The following is a 22516-nucleotide window of genomic DNA, read 5'->3' as shown; positions in this document are numbered from 1 at the left end:
CAAAGAAACTAAAAGACACAAGAGTTTAGTTTAAATGGCACTGCGCGACGGCCCACTCACAGTTACAACCCCATAACTACCCCATAAACTTAACTTATGGTTTGACCGAGTTGTGCGACTTGGACATATTTTATTCATTTCATCCCTCGCAATAATAACTTGGTTGTCTCGAGTTGCTGAAAGACACTATGTGTCATATCGAGATCGTTGTTCAAATAAATTTGATTCGATTTGGTCCAGAAATTACGAGGATTTAATTCCATGTTCTATTGCTTTTCAAGTTTATTTTATGTTTGATTTATGTATTGCAAGGTTTCATAGGATTTTTCTTATTTGTGTGTTTCTTAAATGTAATATCATTGAATTGTGTAGAACAAAACTACAACGAAGTATACAATGAATTTAATCTACATACTTAATGCAATGAGGTTTACTCTGCAAAATCCCTTTTCAGGAGTCCGCTTCCTACTTAACTGTTTTTTACGATTAAGGTGTCATTTTAAGGCTTATGATCTAGTAGAATGACAAATGAAGAGGTAATTTCTTTTAGGGCTTCGCCTCATCTAGTGTGGATATAAATTCGACAATTTAATTGTAAACTAGTAGTATTACTGTCTCAAAAAACAACATCTTTGAAATGTAAAAGGGTAATGCATTTGTTTTGCCTCGGAAACGAGTCTTAAACCCTTTTAAATCCTCCAATTAGCGCACGAGTTTCCCCGTATTAGCCTACTTAAGGCAAACAGTACACACAATGTGCAAATAAATGTTCCAGTTTAAGTCAATGCTTTTTACAGTTATAAATCGACGCTTAAAAGAATAATATACAATAAATAAATTACTCTAAACCCCTAATTTAATTTATGAAAAGTCAAACATGATGATCAGTAAAATGTGTAATCCACAAACTCATCTGGCAAACACTAATCGTGTAAATTAATGTCTCATGACGACATTCCAAATTAAACGTCGCTTGGTAAATATTTGATTACACCAACTGCATTGCTGCTGGGCGCAGATAAATATTTAGGCCAAATAGTTTCATTTTGTCTATCATATTAACTTATTTCAGACATATACAAAATAATATGCGTCGTTTGTAACGCTTTCTCATAGAGCGTTTGTTATTACATTTGGCATAGACATTAATAATACAGGATAAGTAAAATGAACAAAAATTAAACTCGACACATTGGTTCCCTAAAATCTCACAACGTTCCTCCACTAACCATAATTTTGGACAACATAGATATTATTATTACTTTTACGTTGCAATGGTAAAAAATCGTCTCAACAGTTAAATTAAAATTTACTTAACAAAACAAACAAACTGATCCCTTGCCAGATATGGTTGAAAAACTGAACAGATTTAAGTCATTTCGGAAAATCCCACGTTTCTCCACACTTAACCATATCCATAAACCCTTCAACTAAAGAATCAATGTAAAGAAGAGTCTGAAAGGCACCGGCATCACGATAAGGGAGGACCTGACATCTCGTCGGCTCGATGTCCTGAAAAAAGCCGAGTCGATCTACGGTCAGAGGAACACCTGGACTCTGGACGGCAGGGTGCTGTGGAAGGACAAGGACGGAGCTAAAGGCGTCGCAACTCGACTGGCGGACTTGACACCTGCAAGAACTGTCACGGAAACGGTGTAATGCAAGTAGTTTTTACTCTCTAATTTTTATCTTAAGTGTAACGATTTTTATAACAATAATATCTTTTGTTTATATATAATATATTTATTTAAGTTTTTTTCCATAATTTTATTTTATTATCATTTTTACTAGTCAAATCTACCGTATATTAATTAACGTGAAGTTACGAGTAATATTGCATTATTTATTTATTTGCCAGTTAAAGTTAATACATGTATGTACACAGTTAATTTTGAGCTATTTAAAGATATATTTTTGTTTACCTTAATTTATCTTGATCAATTACTATACAGAATTATGCACGTATGTTTACATTCACTCAAGATCATTTTGAATTGTCATTAATAATGCTATGAATAAGAAAATGCTTCTTTTAATTTAATTTAATTTATTTATTTATTTTAAGCATGCATTATTAATATTTTTACATAAATACTACTTAGTTGAATCAATATTATATTTATGGACGTGTGTATGGGTGCGTGTGCGTGTGTTTGTGTATGTATGTGTATGTATATATATGTTCATTTATTTTAAATACATACGAACTGAGTAATATTTCCTAATAAAGTTGCGAAATTAATTCATGAAGTTATATTTTATTTATTGTATTTATGTGAATCACAATTATTTAATTTTTCAATTGCTGTATTATGATTGCTCTTATACAACGTTAGCTAAACATTGGGTGCTATGCAACAGTTAATCTTTAAGTGGTTGTGCATCTTAAATGGGTTAATAGCTTTTGTTTGAAGTTAAATTATTTTTATTTCTCATTTATATACAAAAAGCACAATTAATTTATTTAAGATATGTTATTGTTATCAGTGTTATGAACTATTTACCATTATTGTATTTGCTTTAATTTTATGCATTATATGAATGACCACACAGTTTAATCAGGATTGATCTAAAGAAGTTTATTCAGTAAATATTCAGTAATATTAACAGTTATAACTATTTTCAGTAAATAATGTATTGTTATAAAATATTTAGAGCCGAAACCCAAAGTGTTTGAATCTCCAATGTTTTACAATTTAGTTAGAATAAGTATTCAAAATCAATGTGTAGATAGCTTTTTCATCCTGTGTGTATGTGTGCGTGTGTGTGAGTCTGCCATATCTATGCTGGCGAGCGTCGTCGTCGCCTCGCCGTGGGTCCGAGCTGTAGGTCCAGGATAGCGGACCTGCACAGCGTCGCCTCAGTCGCCCCTCCCCCGCCCACTCCTCTCCCTACTGATAACGCTCAGATCCTTGCCAATAACCTGACTCCATTCCACAAACAATTCAAAGCCGCTCATATTAATGCACAGTCACTTTGTAAACATATTGATGAAGTCAGAGCAATTTTTCAATCGCAAAATTTTGAAATTGTAGCTGTTTCAGAAACCTGGTTAAAGCCGAGTATTTCATCCGGGATTGTTGCAATGTCTGGTTATTCTATCTTTAGGAATGATCGGCTTAACAAGACTGGTGGTGGAGTAGCTGTCTATGTTAAGGACGGTTTGAATGCCAGACAATTGTATGCATCTCCGGGTGAGTACTCGGCTAAACTCGAGTTCATGTTTTTAGAAATTTGTTTGTCTGGCTCAGATGCTCTTCTCATGGGGGCATGTTACCGCCCTCCGGGCGTGGGGCATCTGGCAGATTTTGATGACATTCTCTTGCGCCTCATGCCTGGCTACGGTCGTATTTTAATCATGGGCGACTTCAACTGTGACTTATTGAAACCTGAGCGCTACGACTGCAGACAATTAAAAAACATGTTTGACTCTTGCAATTTTACTATACTTCCACTGGACCCAACGCATCACACTGCCGAAGCTGAAACTCTATTAGACCTCATCATTGTAAATGATCCAGAAACTTCAGTCCACCACGGGCAGCTTCCAGTCCCGGCCATATCTCGCCACGATTTAATCTATTGCGCCCTCTCAATAAGAGCACCAAAACCCGAACAAAAAATCATTACGTATAGAAACTTTCGAAATTTCAACGAAGCTAATTTTTTAGCTGATGTTTATTTGATACCTTGGCAATCTATACATACTCTAGAGTCTGTTGATGACATGGTAAATTCCCTAAATGAAATGATTTTGCAGTTATATGATAAGCACGCTCCAATCATTACCCGAAGGGTTAATAAGAAGCATCCCGTGCCTTGGATCACAAATGAGATCCTCAGGTTAATGGCTCAGCGGGACTCAGTCTTTCGCAGAGCCAGGAGAACTAGAGACGTGGGGCTAATGGCCCAATACCGTCAGCTCAGAAACCAAGTTAAGCAACAATTACGTAACTCTCGCCTTCATTACTTCCATAGGCTGTTTTCAGATAGAAAACAGGCTTCTTCTGTGCTATGGCGTAATTTAAAGAAGTTTGGTCTTGGAAAACAAGAACAGTCGAACACTGTATCTGTCCCGCTAAATGTATTGAATGATTATTTTTTATCAGCCTCTACAAATTTAAATAGCACAGTTATTCAGAACCATTTAAATGATTTAAAACTGCAATGCAATTTAAACAATGATTTTCCTGAATTTCGTTTCCGTACAATTTTGCAATCTGATGTCTTGAAAGCTATAAGACGAATTACGTCTGATGCTACTGGTGCTGACAATATCCCAATTTCTTTAATAAAACGGGTTTTGTTTGCTCTCCTCCCTACGGTAACTTTCATTTTTAATTCTTCTCTAAGAACAGGTATTTTCCCAGAAAAATGGAAGTCTGCTATAGTCCGTCCTTTGAATAAGATCTCATCCCCTAAACTTCCTCAAGATTATAGGCCGATTAGTATTCTTCCAGCTCTCTCTAAGGCACTCGAAAGAGTTGCCCACTCTCAAATATCCGATTTCCTCTCTCAAAACAATATTTTAAACGAATTTCAATCAGGTTTCCGGCAATCCTATAGCACTGAAACGGCTTTGCTAAAGATAACTGATGACATACGCTTTGCTATGGATCGTAGCCAATGTACAATCTTAACTTTATTTGATTTCAGCAAGGCTTTCGATACAGTCAATCATGAAATTCTTCTTACAAAACTCAAAATAATAGGCTTTTCTAATAGTTCATTATCCTGGATGAGATCATATCTTCACGGCCGAAAGCAGTGTGTGTCTCATGACAAAACTATGTCTGACTGGAGGCAGGTGCCTTGTGGTGTTCCTCAAGGATCAATACTTGGCCCTTTACTTTTTACTATCTACATAAACGACATCAGTTCAGTCTTACAACACGCCAAGTTTCATTCTTACGCTGATGACTTACAAATTTACGCTCACTTCAAAGTCAGTGTGGTGAATGAAACAATCACATCAATGAACGACGACATCAACAGAATTGTGGAGTGGGCAGCAAAGAATGGACTAAAACTTAACCCTGACAAAACCAAACCAATCATTATTGGCCACGCACGACAACTAAACCGACTTGACCAAAACTTTTTACCTCACATCACTGTGAATGGTACTGTATTGCCATACCAAGACAAAGTTAAAAGTCTTGGTTTGACGATACACAACACACTAGACTGGACTGACACGGTGGTTAACACTTGTAAAAGGGTGTTTGCCGCTGTCCACACACTGAAGAAGATGCAAAGACTTTTACCATTTCACATTAGACTTTTACTGATCAAGTCACTAGTGTTTCCCCACTTCAATTACTGTAATACCGTGGTTAATGATATGACCGTGGCTTTGGCAACAAAATTGCAACGAGCTCAAAATTACTGTATAAGATTTTTGTATGATCTTCGACGAGATGATCACGTCACACCGTACTATGTAAATTCTTCTCTTTTAAAACTGTCTGACGTTAGAGAAATACGCATTATTAATATAACTCATTCGGCAATCAATCTCAAAATTCCAAATTATCTTGCGATCAATTTTAGATTTTTTAAATGAAAGAGGTGCAAGAAATACCCGCTCTGGCTCATCAACTCTCCAAATTCCTCACCATAAGACAACAGTTTATAATAGATCATTTACAGTAACAGCATGTCGCCTTTGGAACTCACTACCATTCACTATCAGGAGCATAGAATCCCGTTCCCAACTGACGGCGGCGCTGAAGGCGTACTATCTCGATCGGATGACCGTGGCTTGGTGGGATGGCGTGCGTTAGGCCTAGGTATGGCAAAGAGTGAATGTGTGTGTGTATGCGTATATTAGGGACAAAGATTTATAACTTTAGTTTTTACTTATTATTTTGTTAATAGTTTTAAAAGTTTTATAAAAATACATTGTTTAGTATATATTTAGTACATAAGAGGTTAACTGTAAGAAAGGACCATGTGGTCCTAATGTTCGCCTCAATAAAAAAGTATTTTCATTTCATTTCATTTCATTTCATTTCAACTATTTAAAAAAGTATTGCTTTAGTAACTTTTTATCAAAATAGAGGAAATTGTACATGTGAAAATCTGGAATACAACTAAATTCAACCCATTTCCAAATATTCCACAACACTCTACCACAACCAAAACACCCCTCTCCTCTGTACTTATGTCAAGAAATATTTACTACACTGGCTATATAACAAAAATATTTTGTTTTAAACGTTTAAATGGCAAAAATCATTCCTAAAGCCAAGATTAAAACATTTCTTTCAAAAACAAATCAAGAAAAATCTCCCAACTTCGAGTAGGTACAAAAATAAATTTTATCCAACACGTCCCCTACTCACAACAACAACAGACAGTATTTACCGTCCTGGTAGTCGGCGTTGTTTCCACCAAGACACGCCGGCACGGGATATCCAGCGGCGATGGCTCTACGGAGCGTCTCCCGACACAGTTCTGAGAACATACCCTGCCATGGCTCGTCCCCGCACCTCACTGAGGCACCCCACACACCCCACTCATCGACCAGCTGACCACCCCACAGCATAGCAACGGCGCAGCACCGCCATGCGTACCTCATACTTGACGACTTTTGACTAATCAACAAAACTTGCAGACAAATTCCAATAGTTATTTGTCTAACGCTAGGGCAACACTTATTTTTCCTACATTTACTATGAAGCATATAAATAATTAGTCTTTCAAACACTAACCTTTTAGGTTAGGTTAAATCCAAGCGTTGAACTAAAATAGAATAGTATCAATACATGCTGTGAAACGCTGCACCAGCTGATCGTAGTCGTAGTATCTTTAAATGTTGCCCCAAGCGTACACCTATCACAAGTTAAATACAATAGAACTTTAATAAATTTAAAATACGTGTGTTAGATATGATGCGTCTTAAGAGATGTTGTGAGGTAAACGGTAAACCACAAAGAGTGAATTATATTAATTAAGTTGCATCTAAATTGAGAGAGGAATTTAATTATAATACCTTTATTGTCCAACAACTTTTTTCAAATCCTAATTTCACGTCGCCATGTTTACTCTCATACTTAATTGATTTTGGCAACACTAAGCAATATCGGATACGACAGCTCGGAAACGGAACGAAGTTGTGCAACTACTAATGATCGTGCAAGTTTTGTTATGCCAGATTACAACTAATTTCAAACATTAATGACTTAAATTATAACTTTGTATAATACGAGCTGCGAGCTGACCTAGCATCTCAAAAATAAATCGTCGTTAAATTTAAGTTTGCGTTTGCTGAATAGATTTTTCCTTATCAAATAGATTTGACAATGTATCTGGTTTCGGCCACAATATTAAAGGATAAAGTGATTATTTATGAACAGGCAGAAATATATTTTTTCTCCAAATATTTTTCAATTTTGTAAAAAGATAAATAAGATCCAAAACTCACTCCACTCTACGAGACAAAACATACTTAAAATTATCATCAGCTGATACTTACGGATGGTATGAGGAAGATTTTAATAGGTAATACGCTTGAAGATAATTAAACGTCTAAAATAACTAGTTAAGATCTTTATTTTGAGTTTCTTAACACACCCAAGATAAAATGGAAGAAAGAAAATCGGCATGGCAATTTAATTTGAGTTACTTTGTGTTGCGTCGAAGGAAAATAAGTATGATTTATTTCTTTACATACCAGAAAAAATAATACGATGTAAATACTATAGAATGTGTCTTTTGCCAGGAACAAAATAAGTTTAGGTATGATAACGCTACTAAATTTAGATAGTTATTCAGGTTGTTTTAAAGACTACGTAAAGTTAAACTAAGACGAACAGTAAATTCCTAACAAGGATTCAAACTCAGATCCCTGTGAACTGCACAAAAGTTTTTACACTTCCTTATATATTGGAAAGGGATAACGTAGCTTTAACAAAGGATAAGACGCCACACACTTTACACATACCAAACTTATGCAGGGCTGTGGAATATCAAAGTATCGGTTTTCACACCCATCTTGAAAATTCAGTTCAAAACACGTGGCCCTTTGCCGTTTGGAGACTCTAATGTTGCGGGACTTTAGCCCGTGAGGCACGAGTTCAAGTCTTGCCAGTCACCAGTAACTTTCACCAAATCCACCCAGTGAATCAAGACAATAATCATGCAATGGAAGGAGTGTCTATAACCAATACCATCTCAACACGAATAGCCATTAATTTTTTTTTACTATTCGTATTTCACGTTAACACTAACTACATTGGAACCTCGATAAGAAGAACCTCAATAACAACCCTCGATAAAAAATGTAAATTTCAAATCCCCTTGATTTAATATTACCCTTAATTACAAGTAGCAAACCTCTACAAGGAGTCAACCTTGATAACAAGTCATATTTGATCATTCCTGCGAGACTTGTTATCAAGGTTCTAGGTCATTTTTGGGTAGGGTTTGAACGAACATGTGGCTTAACAAGAAGCTAATTGTATTACCACAGACAATAAGTTCCGACAGAAAACCAGTTAAACGAATAACGACACTTTCACTACGTTGACAGCTAGACGTGTTCTGCGTTCGGGTTTAACTAACCTTTAAAATGGTGACTGAACCTTTAATTATATTTAAAAATGCCATCCCCTCTCTAAAATTAACTTAATAGTATAGTGAGAATCGCCTTTAAAATAAATGTCCCGAAAAGACTACGGTATTTAAGATCCCAACAATTAAACTAAATTTAATCGTGTAATATTTATATGTTTTTAAATCATACAAATTACAATAGAATGTTCGAGGTTGGTTTGAGAATAGTTTCGGAATATTTAAATGTAAAAAGCCTTACTACGGCACGACGTTTTAAGGTAAAAAGAAAAAATATAATAAGAAACTGTGAGAGAAATAAATAATTATACGTAATTCATAGCCCCTTTTTGGCGCAATAATTGTTCCTGTACAAACTAAAACACAAAATTATAATTTTGACCTCGTTAAATTATTCAAAATTGACACTTTACATTTGAACTTATTATTTATAATTTATTATACCTAATAATAAGGACTACTTTCTAATGTATAATATACACTTTTTAGCTACTGGAAGAATGCAATAGATTAAAGGAATCAATCAAACAATTTTAAAATTAAAGTTAGTTTCAACTTAAAAGCTCCCAAACAGGTTCTCTAGAGTTAATTACTTTTGGAGTTAGTTACTCTGGATGGTGTCCATTCAGAGCAATTTTAAACTTATGTCACAAATATTAAATCTAAAATCTTATTAAAATAACGTTTACGAATGCATTTCAAAGTTATCCACTTCAAGAAACGCGTCGAGTACAAGAAACTTTCGTAACCTTTCCAGACTTTCCACCAGAGCGCACTCGCAAGGAAGCAAACAACTTAACAATTACACAAGTTCAGCTGGTGTACTTCACTTTAATTTTATATTGAATCTAATCAAAACTCAAACAAAAATCACATCATTTTAAGACCAAAGCTGAATAAAATATGTGGAATTGTAGCACTCCAAAGTAAACCTTAATTTTAACGATTAATTTAATACTGTTTGAAAAATTCAAATACAGAGCTTTTTCAAACGAAAAGTGTTACCAGTAATTATAAATTGATTGATATTTGATAACTCTTTTGGAATACAGAGTAGTGTCAAATGTCCACAAATAGAACCCATTACACCATTGGAGAGCGAAAACAATATCAAGTTTATTTTAAACTAAACGAGAGGCAAAATGATTTACTCGGAAACACTAACTTAGCGAAAATCGCCAATTTTTATTGATTGGCTTTCCAATCACATATCGAAAATCGCCCCTTTGCAAATTTATTACTGTTTTCATACGATGGTTTAATAATATTCAACAAAATACACCACTTTTAGCAATTAGACTACCTAACAAAACGAGTTGAATTAAAGCACCACATTTAACGATTTAAATTCCAATACAATATCGAGGATGTGGTAAAACCTAATCGATACAAATTTATTTAATATAAAATCTTTAATAATATGTACATTTCTGTTATCCACCGAAAAATCTTAACATTAAACGATTTAAATTCTAATACAATATCCACTTTAGTTACATTTCAAGCCACCACTTTCCACGGTTAAAGTTCGAATACAACTTTGAGTTTTACTAAATTTCCAATAAAATACCAAACTCCAATAATAAGCACCACTTTACTAACGATCAAATATTTAATGCAATATCTTTGTAAAGAGAAAATCCGATTTCCTCGCGAGAAAACTGAGTGAGAGGGAGAAATAAGGAGAAAGGCGAGTATATACGTATATTTACAGTCGAGAGCGGTTGCCATTTTCACGCCACATTTAGAAGTTGCCGCCCTTTTCTTCAACTGCTGAAGTTGTCGAGAATGTATGACTTGGATACATTTTTTAACAGAAGGATTGCCATTGAGTTACTTGTTCCTTACGTTTTCCGTCAGAGTTATAATTCTTGCATTTAAATAGCATAGTGATAATACAATAAACTTGCTTCTTTTGACAGTATCAAGTGCGTATTTACACATCAGGTTGTAGATGAATATTTCTCCTGTTAAAGGAGTGTAAACGCCCTCCAACAAGATTTTGAATTTTCAATACAATAAAAATGTCAAAATGTAAACCACCAACGGTAAATTAATAATACGTTTGGATTCAAAGGAAAAGAGATTTTTTATCGAAAATCCTAATTAAACTTGACCGAATTAGTAGGTTCTCACAATTTTAACTAAATCTACAAACAAATTACGTAAAGTTTTAGAGCCAAATAACATTCATAATTGATTTAATACATAAAAAATTATTAAATATTTAACTAATTACAATTCTCCTAAACAAATCTATAAGGCAAAACCAGGACCTCTCAAAACACGACTGATGCATAAATTAACTATTTCCCGTCATAGCTTTGGTGCATGCCGCAGCATCAAGATCTCTTCATATTTATCGAGATTACACAGAGTCCAATACAAAAAGGATCTCACTTGCTTAAACAAATATTTAGGTGTATTCCACATTTATTTTTCTGTTTTCATTAACTCTGCCACTATAGGGGAGCGAGCCGGTCTAGTGGTAAAGCGCGGGCTTGAGTGCCCGAGGTCCCGGGTTCAAATCCTGCCAATCACCAATGGATTTTATACATGTGATAATTCCGAAACCCTCTAGGACTAGCCTGAAGTAATGTGTAGCCTACAACAGTTCCGGGATAGAACTAACGTCCTAGAATAGGTGGGACATAAAAACCTGCTGATTGCTTACTTGATAGATGTTTTGCATACTTTTTTGAAACTTTGCACATAATCAATATAGCGTCCCCTCCTCAATCCTACAACGTAGATGCGATGTAGGCGCAACAAAGATACACGTAGGCACGGCACGTCCCACCACTATTGTCTCCATCGCGGTGTAACTTCCTAGACGATCTGCCGAGAAAACCCTGCACAGCTGCTGTGAGTCATGCATACGTTGAAAAAAGAATAATCAACAAAGCAGTTATTGGTAAACATGTTATTTGTTAGTTTTAAGTTTGCACGGTGCTCTTGGTTTGCATTTAGATTTGTAAGCGTCGTTGGACGAGGAATTCCAAAAGTTCACATAAAAAAATATCAACACTATTTGTTATATTTTGCAATAGAACTATGATTGTTAAACATAGTCGTGTACTACATTACATTTTTGACAATTTGTTTTTGTGAGTCAATAAAAGAGTTTATTACATTTCAAGGTACTCTCTGTCTACATTTTATACGGTTGGTAATATAGATTTTTTTCAATCGAGTTTTAGGGTATTAAAATTTTATTGTATTTTATAATTCAGTTCTGTGTTTAGATATAAAGTTCATTAAGTATCATGTTAACCATACTGTATATTGATAGACTGCAGTTATAACAAATTTTCACCATGAAACTTTGTATAACAACTGTTTTAATCGAGCGTCGCTGCATTTAAATTGTAATATATCATCATAAAAAATTATATTTGGAGGGTTATGTTAAAAGTTATTAGGTGAATCATTCTGTAAAACACACCAGAGTAAATATATCAATATATCAATTCAGTATCCCATTTTATTAAGAAATTTATATACTTACTGGAGTATAAGGCTTGACATAGACATAGATCTATTGCTTAATGCAATCAATTAGCTTTAAAAACTATTCATTTTTTACAATAACCTAACCTAACTAGTATGCATTTTCAATGAATATCGATTAGTGGTTTATTGTACGTCTAGTCTTAATTAGTTTTATGCAATTTCAAAATGTGTTTACCCTTAAAAGTTTGACGCATACACCGTGAGCTATTTTAAAACGTCAATTCCACCAACAAAATAGTGTAAATTTGTTACACGAAAAGGTTATAGACCTAAATACAATATAAACGCAAATAATATGGATTACTCACACGACATAACTTATATTTCCGAAAATTTCACCTAGACTCTTTAATAAATACCGTACAACTTTCTTTGAAACTTTTAGTACAACAAAATAACCAATATATGTCCAACGAGTGCATCTTAATTGCAATCTGTACAATATATTTACGCGAGACTAATAGGCGGCGTCATTAAGGCAATTAGCCCTTAATGCAATTAAAGTCAATTAAACAAACCGCGAAGCTGCCGGTGAAGACAGCTCATCTACTGCCAATTAGTGCTGCCATCATGGCACTAACAGGGTGGGGGTGTTTATATAAGCGGGGGTGAACAACTCAATGATGAGTGATATTCCAACAATACAATTGGGCACTCTAACAATATCGTTTTAAATTGTTCATTGTTTACCAAGAGAGAATAAAAAAAAAGTTAAAAAATGCACAGATAATACTTTGAGACTCGTTAATACTTTTTACGATTATAAATTTTCACGTAGAATTTAAGTTAGTAAAAGTAACTCACATTAGAAATTACCAATTATAGATACAGGCAATAAAACATAAGAAGGACAATTAACTATACAAATTTGGAAACCATTACCAATAAGAACTCAATAATGTATAAAAAAGTAATGAGGACAATATTGCAGAGAAAGGCATAGTTTTTAAAATGTTCTGTCCGTATCCGGGGCTGGGGGAATCACATAATTAGGGGAGAGATGAAAAGGTTTTGGCAATTTAAAAACACCATGCATTAGGAATCCTAAATCCTATCTCAATGAATTATAAATTTAGGCTAAAGGAGTAAAAACTCATAAAAAAACTAGGCCCATGGATTTTTTGGGTATCGTTTCAAATGGTTAATTTTCCTGTAATTTTTTATTCATTTTCTTAATCTACCTTTTTATTGTTTTAAGACCTATAAAACCTTCTAAATCGTCCAAAATCCCAAACTTAAAATTGAAGTATGGTTTAGAGTTAGCGTTTTAATGAACGGATTTCATATTACTGTACTAACAGTGCAACTAAGTATGGATAAGGTTGTCAGAGCAATGCGAAATTAAATAAACTGATTCAACAATCTGACATACTTTCTACCATAAGCTTGTCAACAACCTTTATCTACGTGGTAGGGATATTTTAACTATGATATTTTATAGTTAAAAATCACAAAAGTTGCAATAACTTTTGAACCGTAATTGTTGCAGCTATAGGGGGCTGTTTTATTTTTTAGAATTATAAGGACCATAACGTATTAATTTTGATTAAAAACAGCTCTTTTCCAAAAATCAGTTTTTTTATTTTATGGGTTTTTATGGGAAAATTAACATAAGTTACAATAAATTTGGAACTGTAATTTTTACGGAAATAGGGTTTGAACCAATTTGTTCAGAATTTAAAGGACTATAACATACTAAACTTTTATGAAAATCGTTCGGACCATATTCGAGAAAATCTGGTTTTCCGTTTATTTATGGAGTTTTATGGGAAAATACCCATGAAAAATCACCCATTAAAAATCTAAATTTTAAAAAAATGAAAAAAAAAACCAGGAGATACCGTGGATTAGTACCTACATACCAAATTTCATCAAAATCGGACCTCAGGTTTGATCTGAATCTCTGTGCACAAAACGGATATATCCACTCAAAACTCAAACTCAAAGTTTTGACGAAAACAATAATTTCTCCATATAGAGGGGGAGAAAGTAAAACGGAATACTCTTCCTATTTTTGTCAAATACGTACAATTTGAGAAACATAATTGATTTGAGAATATTTATTTGTACGCAATTGCCAAATTTCTCAAACCTGGTCCAAGTCACGTACGTTGTTTGCTTTCAATTTCTCTCTCAAGCTCCTCTTTTAGAAAGGTGATACACAAAATATTGTTAATCAAAATCTAACCAAAATATTTTCACAATATAATAACAGTGGGTTCTTTCGTTTCTGTTCATTCACCACTACTAGAAAATAAAGTATCTGAATATAAAGCTAAATGGTATTACTGATCATTATCAATTCTATAACCCATTACAATATTTGATTGCAGTTACGTGGGTATAAAATAGGAGTTCTGAAAATAGAACTTATTTTTGTTACAGCTAGTTGCCATTAGCTGTATGGGCTATTAATTATCAGCTGTGTCTAAGGAACATGTAGGCCTTAGTCACTAACAAGACTACAAGATCGCGCCACTCATCCTACACTCATCCTTCACTCATATTTTGGTTAACATACGCACATGGCGTCCCCATCTTAAATAATTGATAATTGATGTGGGAAATTCGCTAACAACGCAGATAACTAAACCTTTACTGAACACACTAACAAATGAATGCATGGAAATGAATTTACAGAACGCCACAACACAACCTGACAACAATGCGCCGAACAGCATTTACTGGAGCGAATAGATAAACGGCAAGCATCAATCTAGCTGGAGACTATCGGAGAATGTAATCTGACGTGAAATAGTCGACTAATTGACGTTGAAATCAACTCAGTTTGTATCACTCCATTATACAACGTGGAAAATACTCAACTGAAACACTGGGTGGTGTGAATAAAAACTAGTATTTGCTTAAACTAAGCTGATTTGTATATTATAAATTTAGGTGAATAAAAGTAGTCAGAATATACTAGCCCTAGTAAATTCTAAGATCACAAAATGACTAGAGTATTCTAACCTTTGTAGGTGAATAAACTCTAGTTTTTACTAGCCAGGGCTAGTATATTCTTAAAGATTTTTAAGCTAGGGGTAGGCAGGCTAGCTTTCTAGTTACAGAGGCCAAAGTAGGGTTATCAGTCATCATGGCTATGTTTATGCATGTACGGAACAGAAAAACGTACTCTGTCAGGCGTGAGTACCAGTACATCTACTGGCGTACAAGCATGTGCACTTGTAAAAGTGCTTGCTTCTATAAACTAAAATTTAAGTTTTTTTTTTATATTTATTTATTTATTTCAAATCTTGGATATGGGATAGGAATTAGGAGTTGGGAGACTTTAACAATGTATTTATTTCCAAAGAAGCCGTCAGTGCCATCAATGTTGTCGCCCATAATCATGTAATTTACAATAGAGTTCTCGGGGTGTTTAAGTAGTTTCAAGTTCCAACTGTAACGTTCCTTTTCAATTTAAATTTTGATCAGTTTGATCTGCTGTAGCAGTACCAAACGTTGCAGTTCCGGAAGTTAGAGATCTTTGGTTTCTTCTGTTACATATTAGTTTATCGTTTTTTTTTGTTTTCCTCATCTTACTCTTGAAAGTTTGCGTCATCTTAGTATTTTCTAGGCCTAGTTTGTTCTAACCTGTTAAAATAGGTATACTAGGACTTTTCAAATGAACCAAGTATATTCTAACTAGTCTTAGCAAATTCTTATTCACCTCGTTTTGAGAATTAGCTAAAACTAGTTAGAAAATACAAATAAGAGTTTACTATTTTTATTCACTTCACTGACTGAAACATTTGACTAGATTTGTGTTTAGTTTACATCATATGCTTCGTTAAACTTTGAATATGTGAAGTTGTTTTACCTTTTATTTTCATCCTTGCTCAAAATCGGTTGTATCTACCAAGGTTTCGGCACTGGTTGCATCATTGTCACGTATTATAGGGTATCCACTATTTGTCTTAGTTCAGAAGCGGGCCACAACGATTGAACAAATATTGACATAAGAGATGTACTAGACTACGTTAAGACAATTTTTATAATCAAACTGTAGGCAATTACTTAATACTGTATTTCAGGAACTCAAATTTGGGTGTAGACCGGAAACGATAACTTTATGCCTTACAACATTTAGAGTTTTCATTAGTAGCAAGGACCTAAGTTTCTTCAACTAAGACCCGTGTTAGGTCTTACGAAACATCACAAGTCGAGTAATTATAGAATTACACAGAATAAATATGAAAAATCTAAATATGTCTTAATATGGTGGTATTTATTGTAGTCAATTACACAATTGAACATACAAAATAATAAAGTTTAATATTGTAACGGTAATTTATTAGCTGAATTAATTACATCCTCGACATCAGCTGATTATTTCTGTCCAAATAATTAAAAGAACGACTAATTTAACAATAGCTAAAAGCCTTCTTACGTATTAGGAAAATCTAGTTTTCCAAAAAATGTTATTTGACGATACAACTGTTGTGAGAAGGAGCTAAACACGCGTTTGAAATGCAGCAAGGATCACAACCACGTCATAATGAATAGTTTACACTATGACATCAGCCCAGATTGTTGTTTATTTGTTCCCAGCAAAGTGGAACTACAGCATCACGGCAAGGTCGAGTGACAGGGAAGGTCGCGGTGACGTCACTCTCAGCTGACCTGAGCAATCAGCTGTGAGCCACACCTGCACGCGGTAAACAGCTGTTCTGTCACTTATATTTAAAAGGGGGTTTGTTTCATAAAATGTATTTGCTATATTTAATATAGCAAATCTCAAATTAATTTAATAATATGTGATTTTTAACTTTAGAGCCTAAGTACATAAAGCAATTTATAAATGTGCCATATCAGAATGACACACACATAAATTCCAATAACCATTATTATTATAATTAAAACCATACCTAATTTGGTTCATACGTTACCAAAATGATCACCAAAAATCTAGACATGTTCTTACCTGAAAAACAATAAATCTTATTAGTTGAATAGAACATATTGCAAGACACACAACCAAATAAGTGACTAGCAACAAAATGATAAACTTATCGCTGCATAAAAAACTATTCCAGACGTTTCCATTTGGATTAATTAAAATAACGATCAAGTTAAAAATATATATCTAATCTACTACAATACTGCTGTTTTCTTTCAAAACAAACCAAACCAATCGTATCCCAAAACATATACCACAAAAAGGGGAAAACATGGATTGCAAATTAATTATTTTCAACCCCGAACTGACTGGGGGTCTTCAATGTGAAGAGGGCACCCATATACACAAATTCATGGTTTTATACCAATAATTTTTTTACTTGTAACTGGTAGAATACTTCAACCTTAAATAGAAACAACAGCTAACCTAGTACAGCAATAAAACAAATCAAATCTTAGCTAGCCTAAATTATTAGTAAAACCTAGCATTGAATAATTTTGGAAAATCACAAATTAGAACGAGAAAACAGTTTCGACACCTTACCAACATTTTAACAAGCAACTAAAAAACTGGACTCAAAGCAAAAATTGTAGAAGAAGTTGACACCAAGTCAATGAACGTTTCCCAAGTCCATGCACGTTACAGTATTTGGCCAACACCCAAACCGACACAACCAACAGACCATCAAGCTAAGAATGGCGACAAATATACCATGATAACCTACAGGAAGATAACCCTGAAATGTGTACAGTAAAAAAGCTTGGTTGTGAGGATTAGGACATTATTTGCAATTGTTTCTACACCAAACCGACAAATTATGAATCTTGTTGTTATATCAAATAATGTTTGCAGGACAATGTGGTCGCAATATTTTTCTACAATCTCAACCCAAGGTACAAATCATGATGTATAAACCATGGTTACAGTGTATATAAACCACGATCTTGTGGTAGCATTGAATACTGGATTCTGAAGTAGGACATCATTTAAAATATTTATAAAATAGCTTAAGTTGTATTTTTTAACATAGTCAAATAAGCTACAGACTAATTACTACACTGTCTACAAGTTCTAGTTTTCTTCTCTTACTTTTTCATCGAAATATTGTTAATGTAACGTTCACGATGCTACATTTGCATTATGTTGTCATTTCAGTATGAATCGGTTTAACAATAGGTTATTCGACAGAAAACATTAATATCCCTAGTTTATTTGAACAACATTTTCATTCTGAAAATTCTAAAATTTCAGCGTAGCAAAATCTCCTGTCTTTTGTTTCGTCAAACAGTTAAATCCAACGGGAAAACCGTAGTTATATTTCCTTACACTTATGAAGATTGATAAATGCAGTATCTCTGCCATCCTCACGTGCAGACAGTAAATCACGTCGAGAAATCGCGTGGCCTCTCTACTCCATGAATAGAAATGTTAATTCTTGACTAAAATATCTCTCTTGGACGTCCGGCAGAAATAAACATCTACAATTTTAGTCTACTGTTTCATTATTGCATTGTGTAGAAAAACAAAAAAACATCAAACTAATTTCTTAGACTTTAGACCCAAAGAGATTGCATTTTCTAGAATATTAGTGCCAAATATTTCTATAAATACCCTGTTTCGAGAATTTCTTATAAATGTCTTCTCTCTATCCCTTCTCAAATCTTAATGACATCATAAACAATAGGAATTGAAAGCAGTGACCTTTTAGAAAAAATGATAATTTAACTTCGCTGAATAAATTACCACTCCGACGATTTCTTTGTTTTTTATAATTATCTGTTGGCCATTCCTTCTTGGTTGGGTGAAAAGCCGAAAAATACTGAGTTATCGAATTTATACTTTAAAATACGCTTGTAATTTATAAATTTATAAAATGCTTGTATCCCTTGTAATTTACTCAAAGTGACACGTACACTTACGTGTTCAAAATTTAAACTCGTCTTTCTGATGATCATACAAACAAAAGTTTTAATATAACATTCTCATTGGATCAATGAGAGATAACAAAAATACATTACAGAATGTTTTTATCCTTGCCATACACTTGTTCAAAATCACTCTAAAAACTCAGCTGGTAATTTCTCACCTGAAGATGGGATCAGATTTATTTCGAAACGTCGTTAGCACATTTTTTTACAATTTACGCAAATAATAGCTAGATAAAATTAAGTTCAACACACATATACTTGAAACTATGGAGCTGCCAAATAAACAAGAGATGTACAGTAGTGAGTATACTTGGGAGGTAGGTAAGTAGGCGTGTTGTAGGCAGCTGCCTACTCATCATACGTCACAGAACTGACAACCCACTACCAGCTGACTTGGCGAGACTACCTCTCTACCTTGGCATAACTGTTCTGCCAACAGCTGATTAAATGGGTATCAAAATTTTACAGCCCATTGATATTTAAATGGGAAGTTTTTAAAATGAAAATCCAATCAGGCATATGTAAACTCGCCAAGTCGCAGGTTAGCTGCGACGGGGGAATTTTTTTCTAAAGAAGTCTTGTAAATTAAATTGCAAAACCTAAGGCGGTCAACACACGGGAAGACTGAAACCCAACTAAAGTCGAACCAACTGTTTTGTGACGCGATTACGGTTGCAGTTGCGTTGGTTACATCCGCACACGGGCGCGACTATAATTGAGTTGAGACAGTGAATGAGTTCTAATTTTGTTATAACGATACTGTGTAGGCCTACTGTGTATGGTGTTTGAAATGAGTAATAGAGATGAAAAAGACCTAGTGTTTTATAAACAATCAAGAAAGCGTAGAGTAGAAGGTGTTGGGTACATCATTATGTTAAAACAAATATTTAATGTAGGCTATTTGTAGCTGTTGCTGCATTACAAGAAACAGACGCAAAATTTCAGTCTATGTACAGGATGTCAAAAAGTGCTTACGAAGAGTTATCGCAGTTGGTATACCTGATCCTTGAAAAGCGCAATACAAATATGCGAAAAGTTGTTCAAACCAGGCGACTGAAATCACCTAGCAACCGGCAGGTCCGGTTGCTTAACGACTGATCGCCGACTGGTCCTCAACTGGTCGCATCGCAGTCGCACCGTGTGCACTGTCCCACCTAATTACATCGGTCGGGACGTAGGCGACTAGTTTGTCCAACTGGTTGCCGATTTCAGTTGGAAAACAGTCTTCCCGTGTGTCGACGGCCTAAGAGTTCAAATACTTTTCGTTTTTTTTTTATTATGTTGTAAACAAAAATACTTTCCCCAAGCACCACGATTTTTTATAACGTCTTACAGTAAAGGCAACGTTATGGAAAAATTATACTTAGGGTTAATTGACGAGTTCACACATGAACAGGTTCGAAGGAATATAACGCAGAACCAGATTTACTAAATACTATAATTCATATTTGAACAAGCTAAAAAATAACTTCTAAATTTTGTACATCAGAAATATTTATTGAATTGCGACATTTACAACCTTACTCAATGATAGCACAATATAAATACAGCATTTCCCCCTAAAATACCTAAAAGTGAGGGTTAACAAACCACAAGTGCGTCAATTAATTCTCGTTCTAACAAAAAATAACATCATCCAACTATGTAGGTTAAATATTAACCTGATCCTAAACCATTTAGACATTCCATAGCTCAATTATACCGCCCGATCGGAAATGTCAAAAAATGAAACAAACAACAAACACATCTATCGCAACTTTCCTGAAAAGCAAAAGCAAATCCAATTGGACACAGTGAAAGCATTTCCTCTGCATTTACAAGATTGCAATTCTACTAGAGGAAAGTGAACAATTCCAGCAAGAAGTTCCAAGTGCGAACGCGATCGTGTGCAAATTGGCAATTTGCTGATAGGAAATGTCGGTAGCGGCAACAAGCCAAGGGGTATAGAACAGAACGGAAGCGACGAGGGAATGGAATGCGGTAGTGCAAGTGCTGGCCTTAGAGAAAGTTGGAAAAGGGAATCGTGTCGAGAAGGAAATATGGGAAACATGGAGACTTAGTCGGGACCACGTAAGTTTGCAGTTGGTGGCAGCCAATCACAAGACAAGGCTAGTGCGACGTTGCCACATCGCCCGTTGACAACACTAATTAAAATATACTAAGCAATATTTTCAAATCAGCTGGTATTATTAGATTTGGCAACACCGCACGGTTCTCATTGGGTCATTCAAAACCATTTGGTAATTAGGCTCCTCCCTTAACCGCAAACTTACGTGGTCCCGACAATAGAAGTGGTTACTGCTAGAGAAGGTTGGTAACATTGGAAAAGTCACTACATAATTTTCGAGTGTATGCATACAAAATATGCAGCTTTCAATATATTGCAACAGTTACAAAATATGAATGAAGTTCAAAAGAAGAAACATAATAGATCTTGAACACTCAGTACATCAACTGCCCTTTTGAACCTGTAGGCATACTAGTACTTTTCATCGCTGTTGACATTTTCAATATTTTGTGAGGGAACTTTCAAATTCCTGGTCTTGGTTTTGTTACTACCCAACGTCGACTTACATCTTGACCTTAACCCCAAATCAACCCCGTTAGGAAACAAACCAGCAAACTACAAAATTATTAATCACCATAAATACTAGAACACGATCTTGCTAGTGCTGAAAGTTTTATGCTGAGACAAAAAGCTTCATCCAGGAATTATTAAAAGACAAGATTTTTATTTGTATGATCTTCTACAATTTAAGTTTACATTCTTCTTCCAAGATACTCCAGATCTGTATCAGCCATATCCATCTTTCTTCACGTTCTCAACCTTTTTATGTTTTCCGCGTACACTTATCTTCGTGAGTTTATTTACTCCAAGAATTCCTCATTCGCTCATCAGAAATACTTGCTTGGTGCAATTACTACTTCAATACTCAAGAGATCTAGAAAATCAAATATATGTAATATTGGCTCTCAAAATTGAACAAACCAAAAGTAATGCACCCTAGATTTAACCTAAACGCAATTATCCACAACCATATTGCAGAACAAGTCGGCCAACAAGTGATCACAATTCTTCTACACTGTCAGGTGTGGTATCATACGAGCCTGCGGTATTCGACGGTGCGGTCATGCGGATCTGACTATCAGATATCCACACCGAGGACACAGATGCTGTCAAAACAATAAGACATCAGACGTAGCTTGGTGTGTACACTACTACAAGCTACTACCTAAGAGTTATGAACTGAATTGACCAGCTAACCAAGTGGCAATACTGACAAACGACTCACGACCGCATGTTGATTAACCATCTGATTAACCCTTCTTAAATGTCAATATAGTCCCAACTTTTTCAAGTCCGGTCACGGTACAGCCATTGCAATTACATTTAGTTTCTTCATACCTGAAATCGATCCTAGCAATCATCTCGCAAACATAGATTGAGCCTATGTCAGATACGATCCGATATCGATGAAGATACTGGTTAATCTGCATGCAATGACATTGATTGAACTGTTGACTTTACTTATCCAACTAATTCAAGATCATCTTATCCTACCATAAAGTAAAGTAAATAAGTATTGTGGTTAGTTTG

The 22516-nt window shown here is 34.6% G+C and overlaps 1 protein-coding gene across 18 annotated transcripts in view; it reads right to left on the bottom strand.

The window, feature by feature from the left end:
• LOC128991277 (ensconsin-like) overlaps positions 1–22516 on the bottom strand; it is a 221286-nt gene that overhangs the window by 59683 nt on the left and 139087 nt on the right. For 3 of the 18 annotated variants that reach the window (XM_054414019.1, XM_054414023.1, XM_054414025.1), the window contains exon 1: positions 6370–6486. The exons of the other annotated variants lie outside the window; for them this stretch is intronic. In XM_054414019.1, coding sequence (XP_054269994.1) covers positions 6370–6469 — 100 coding nt within the window. In that variant the 5' untranslated portion in view covers positions 6470–6486. Of the gene's footprint in view, positions 1–6369; positions 6487–22516 lie in introns of those variants that run through there. 18 annotated transcript variants of the gene reach the window in all.

This window comes from Macrosteles quadrilineatus, unplaced genomic scaffold (assembly GCF_028750875.1).
Source record: "Macrosteles quadrilineatus isolate MER2022 unplaced genomic scaffold, UCM_ALF_1.0 Scaffold_4__1_contigs__length_99947679, whole genome shotgun sequence".
NCBI lineage: Eukaryota > Metazoa > Arthropoda > Insecta > Hemiptera > Cicadellidae > Macrosteles > Macrosteles quadrilineatus.
This window is presented reverse-complemented; position numbering and strand designations above follow the sequence as displayed.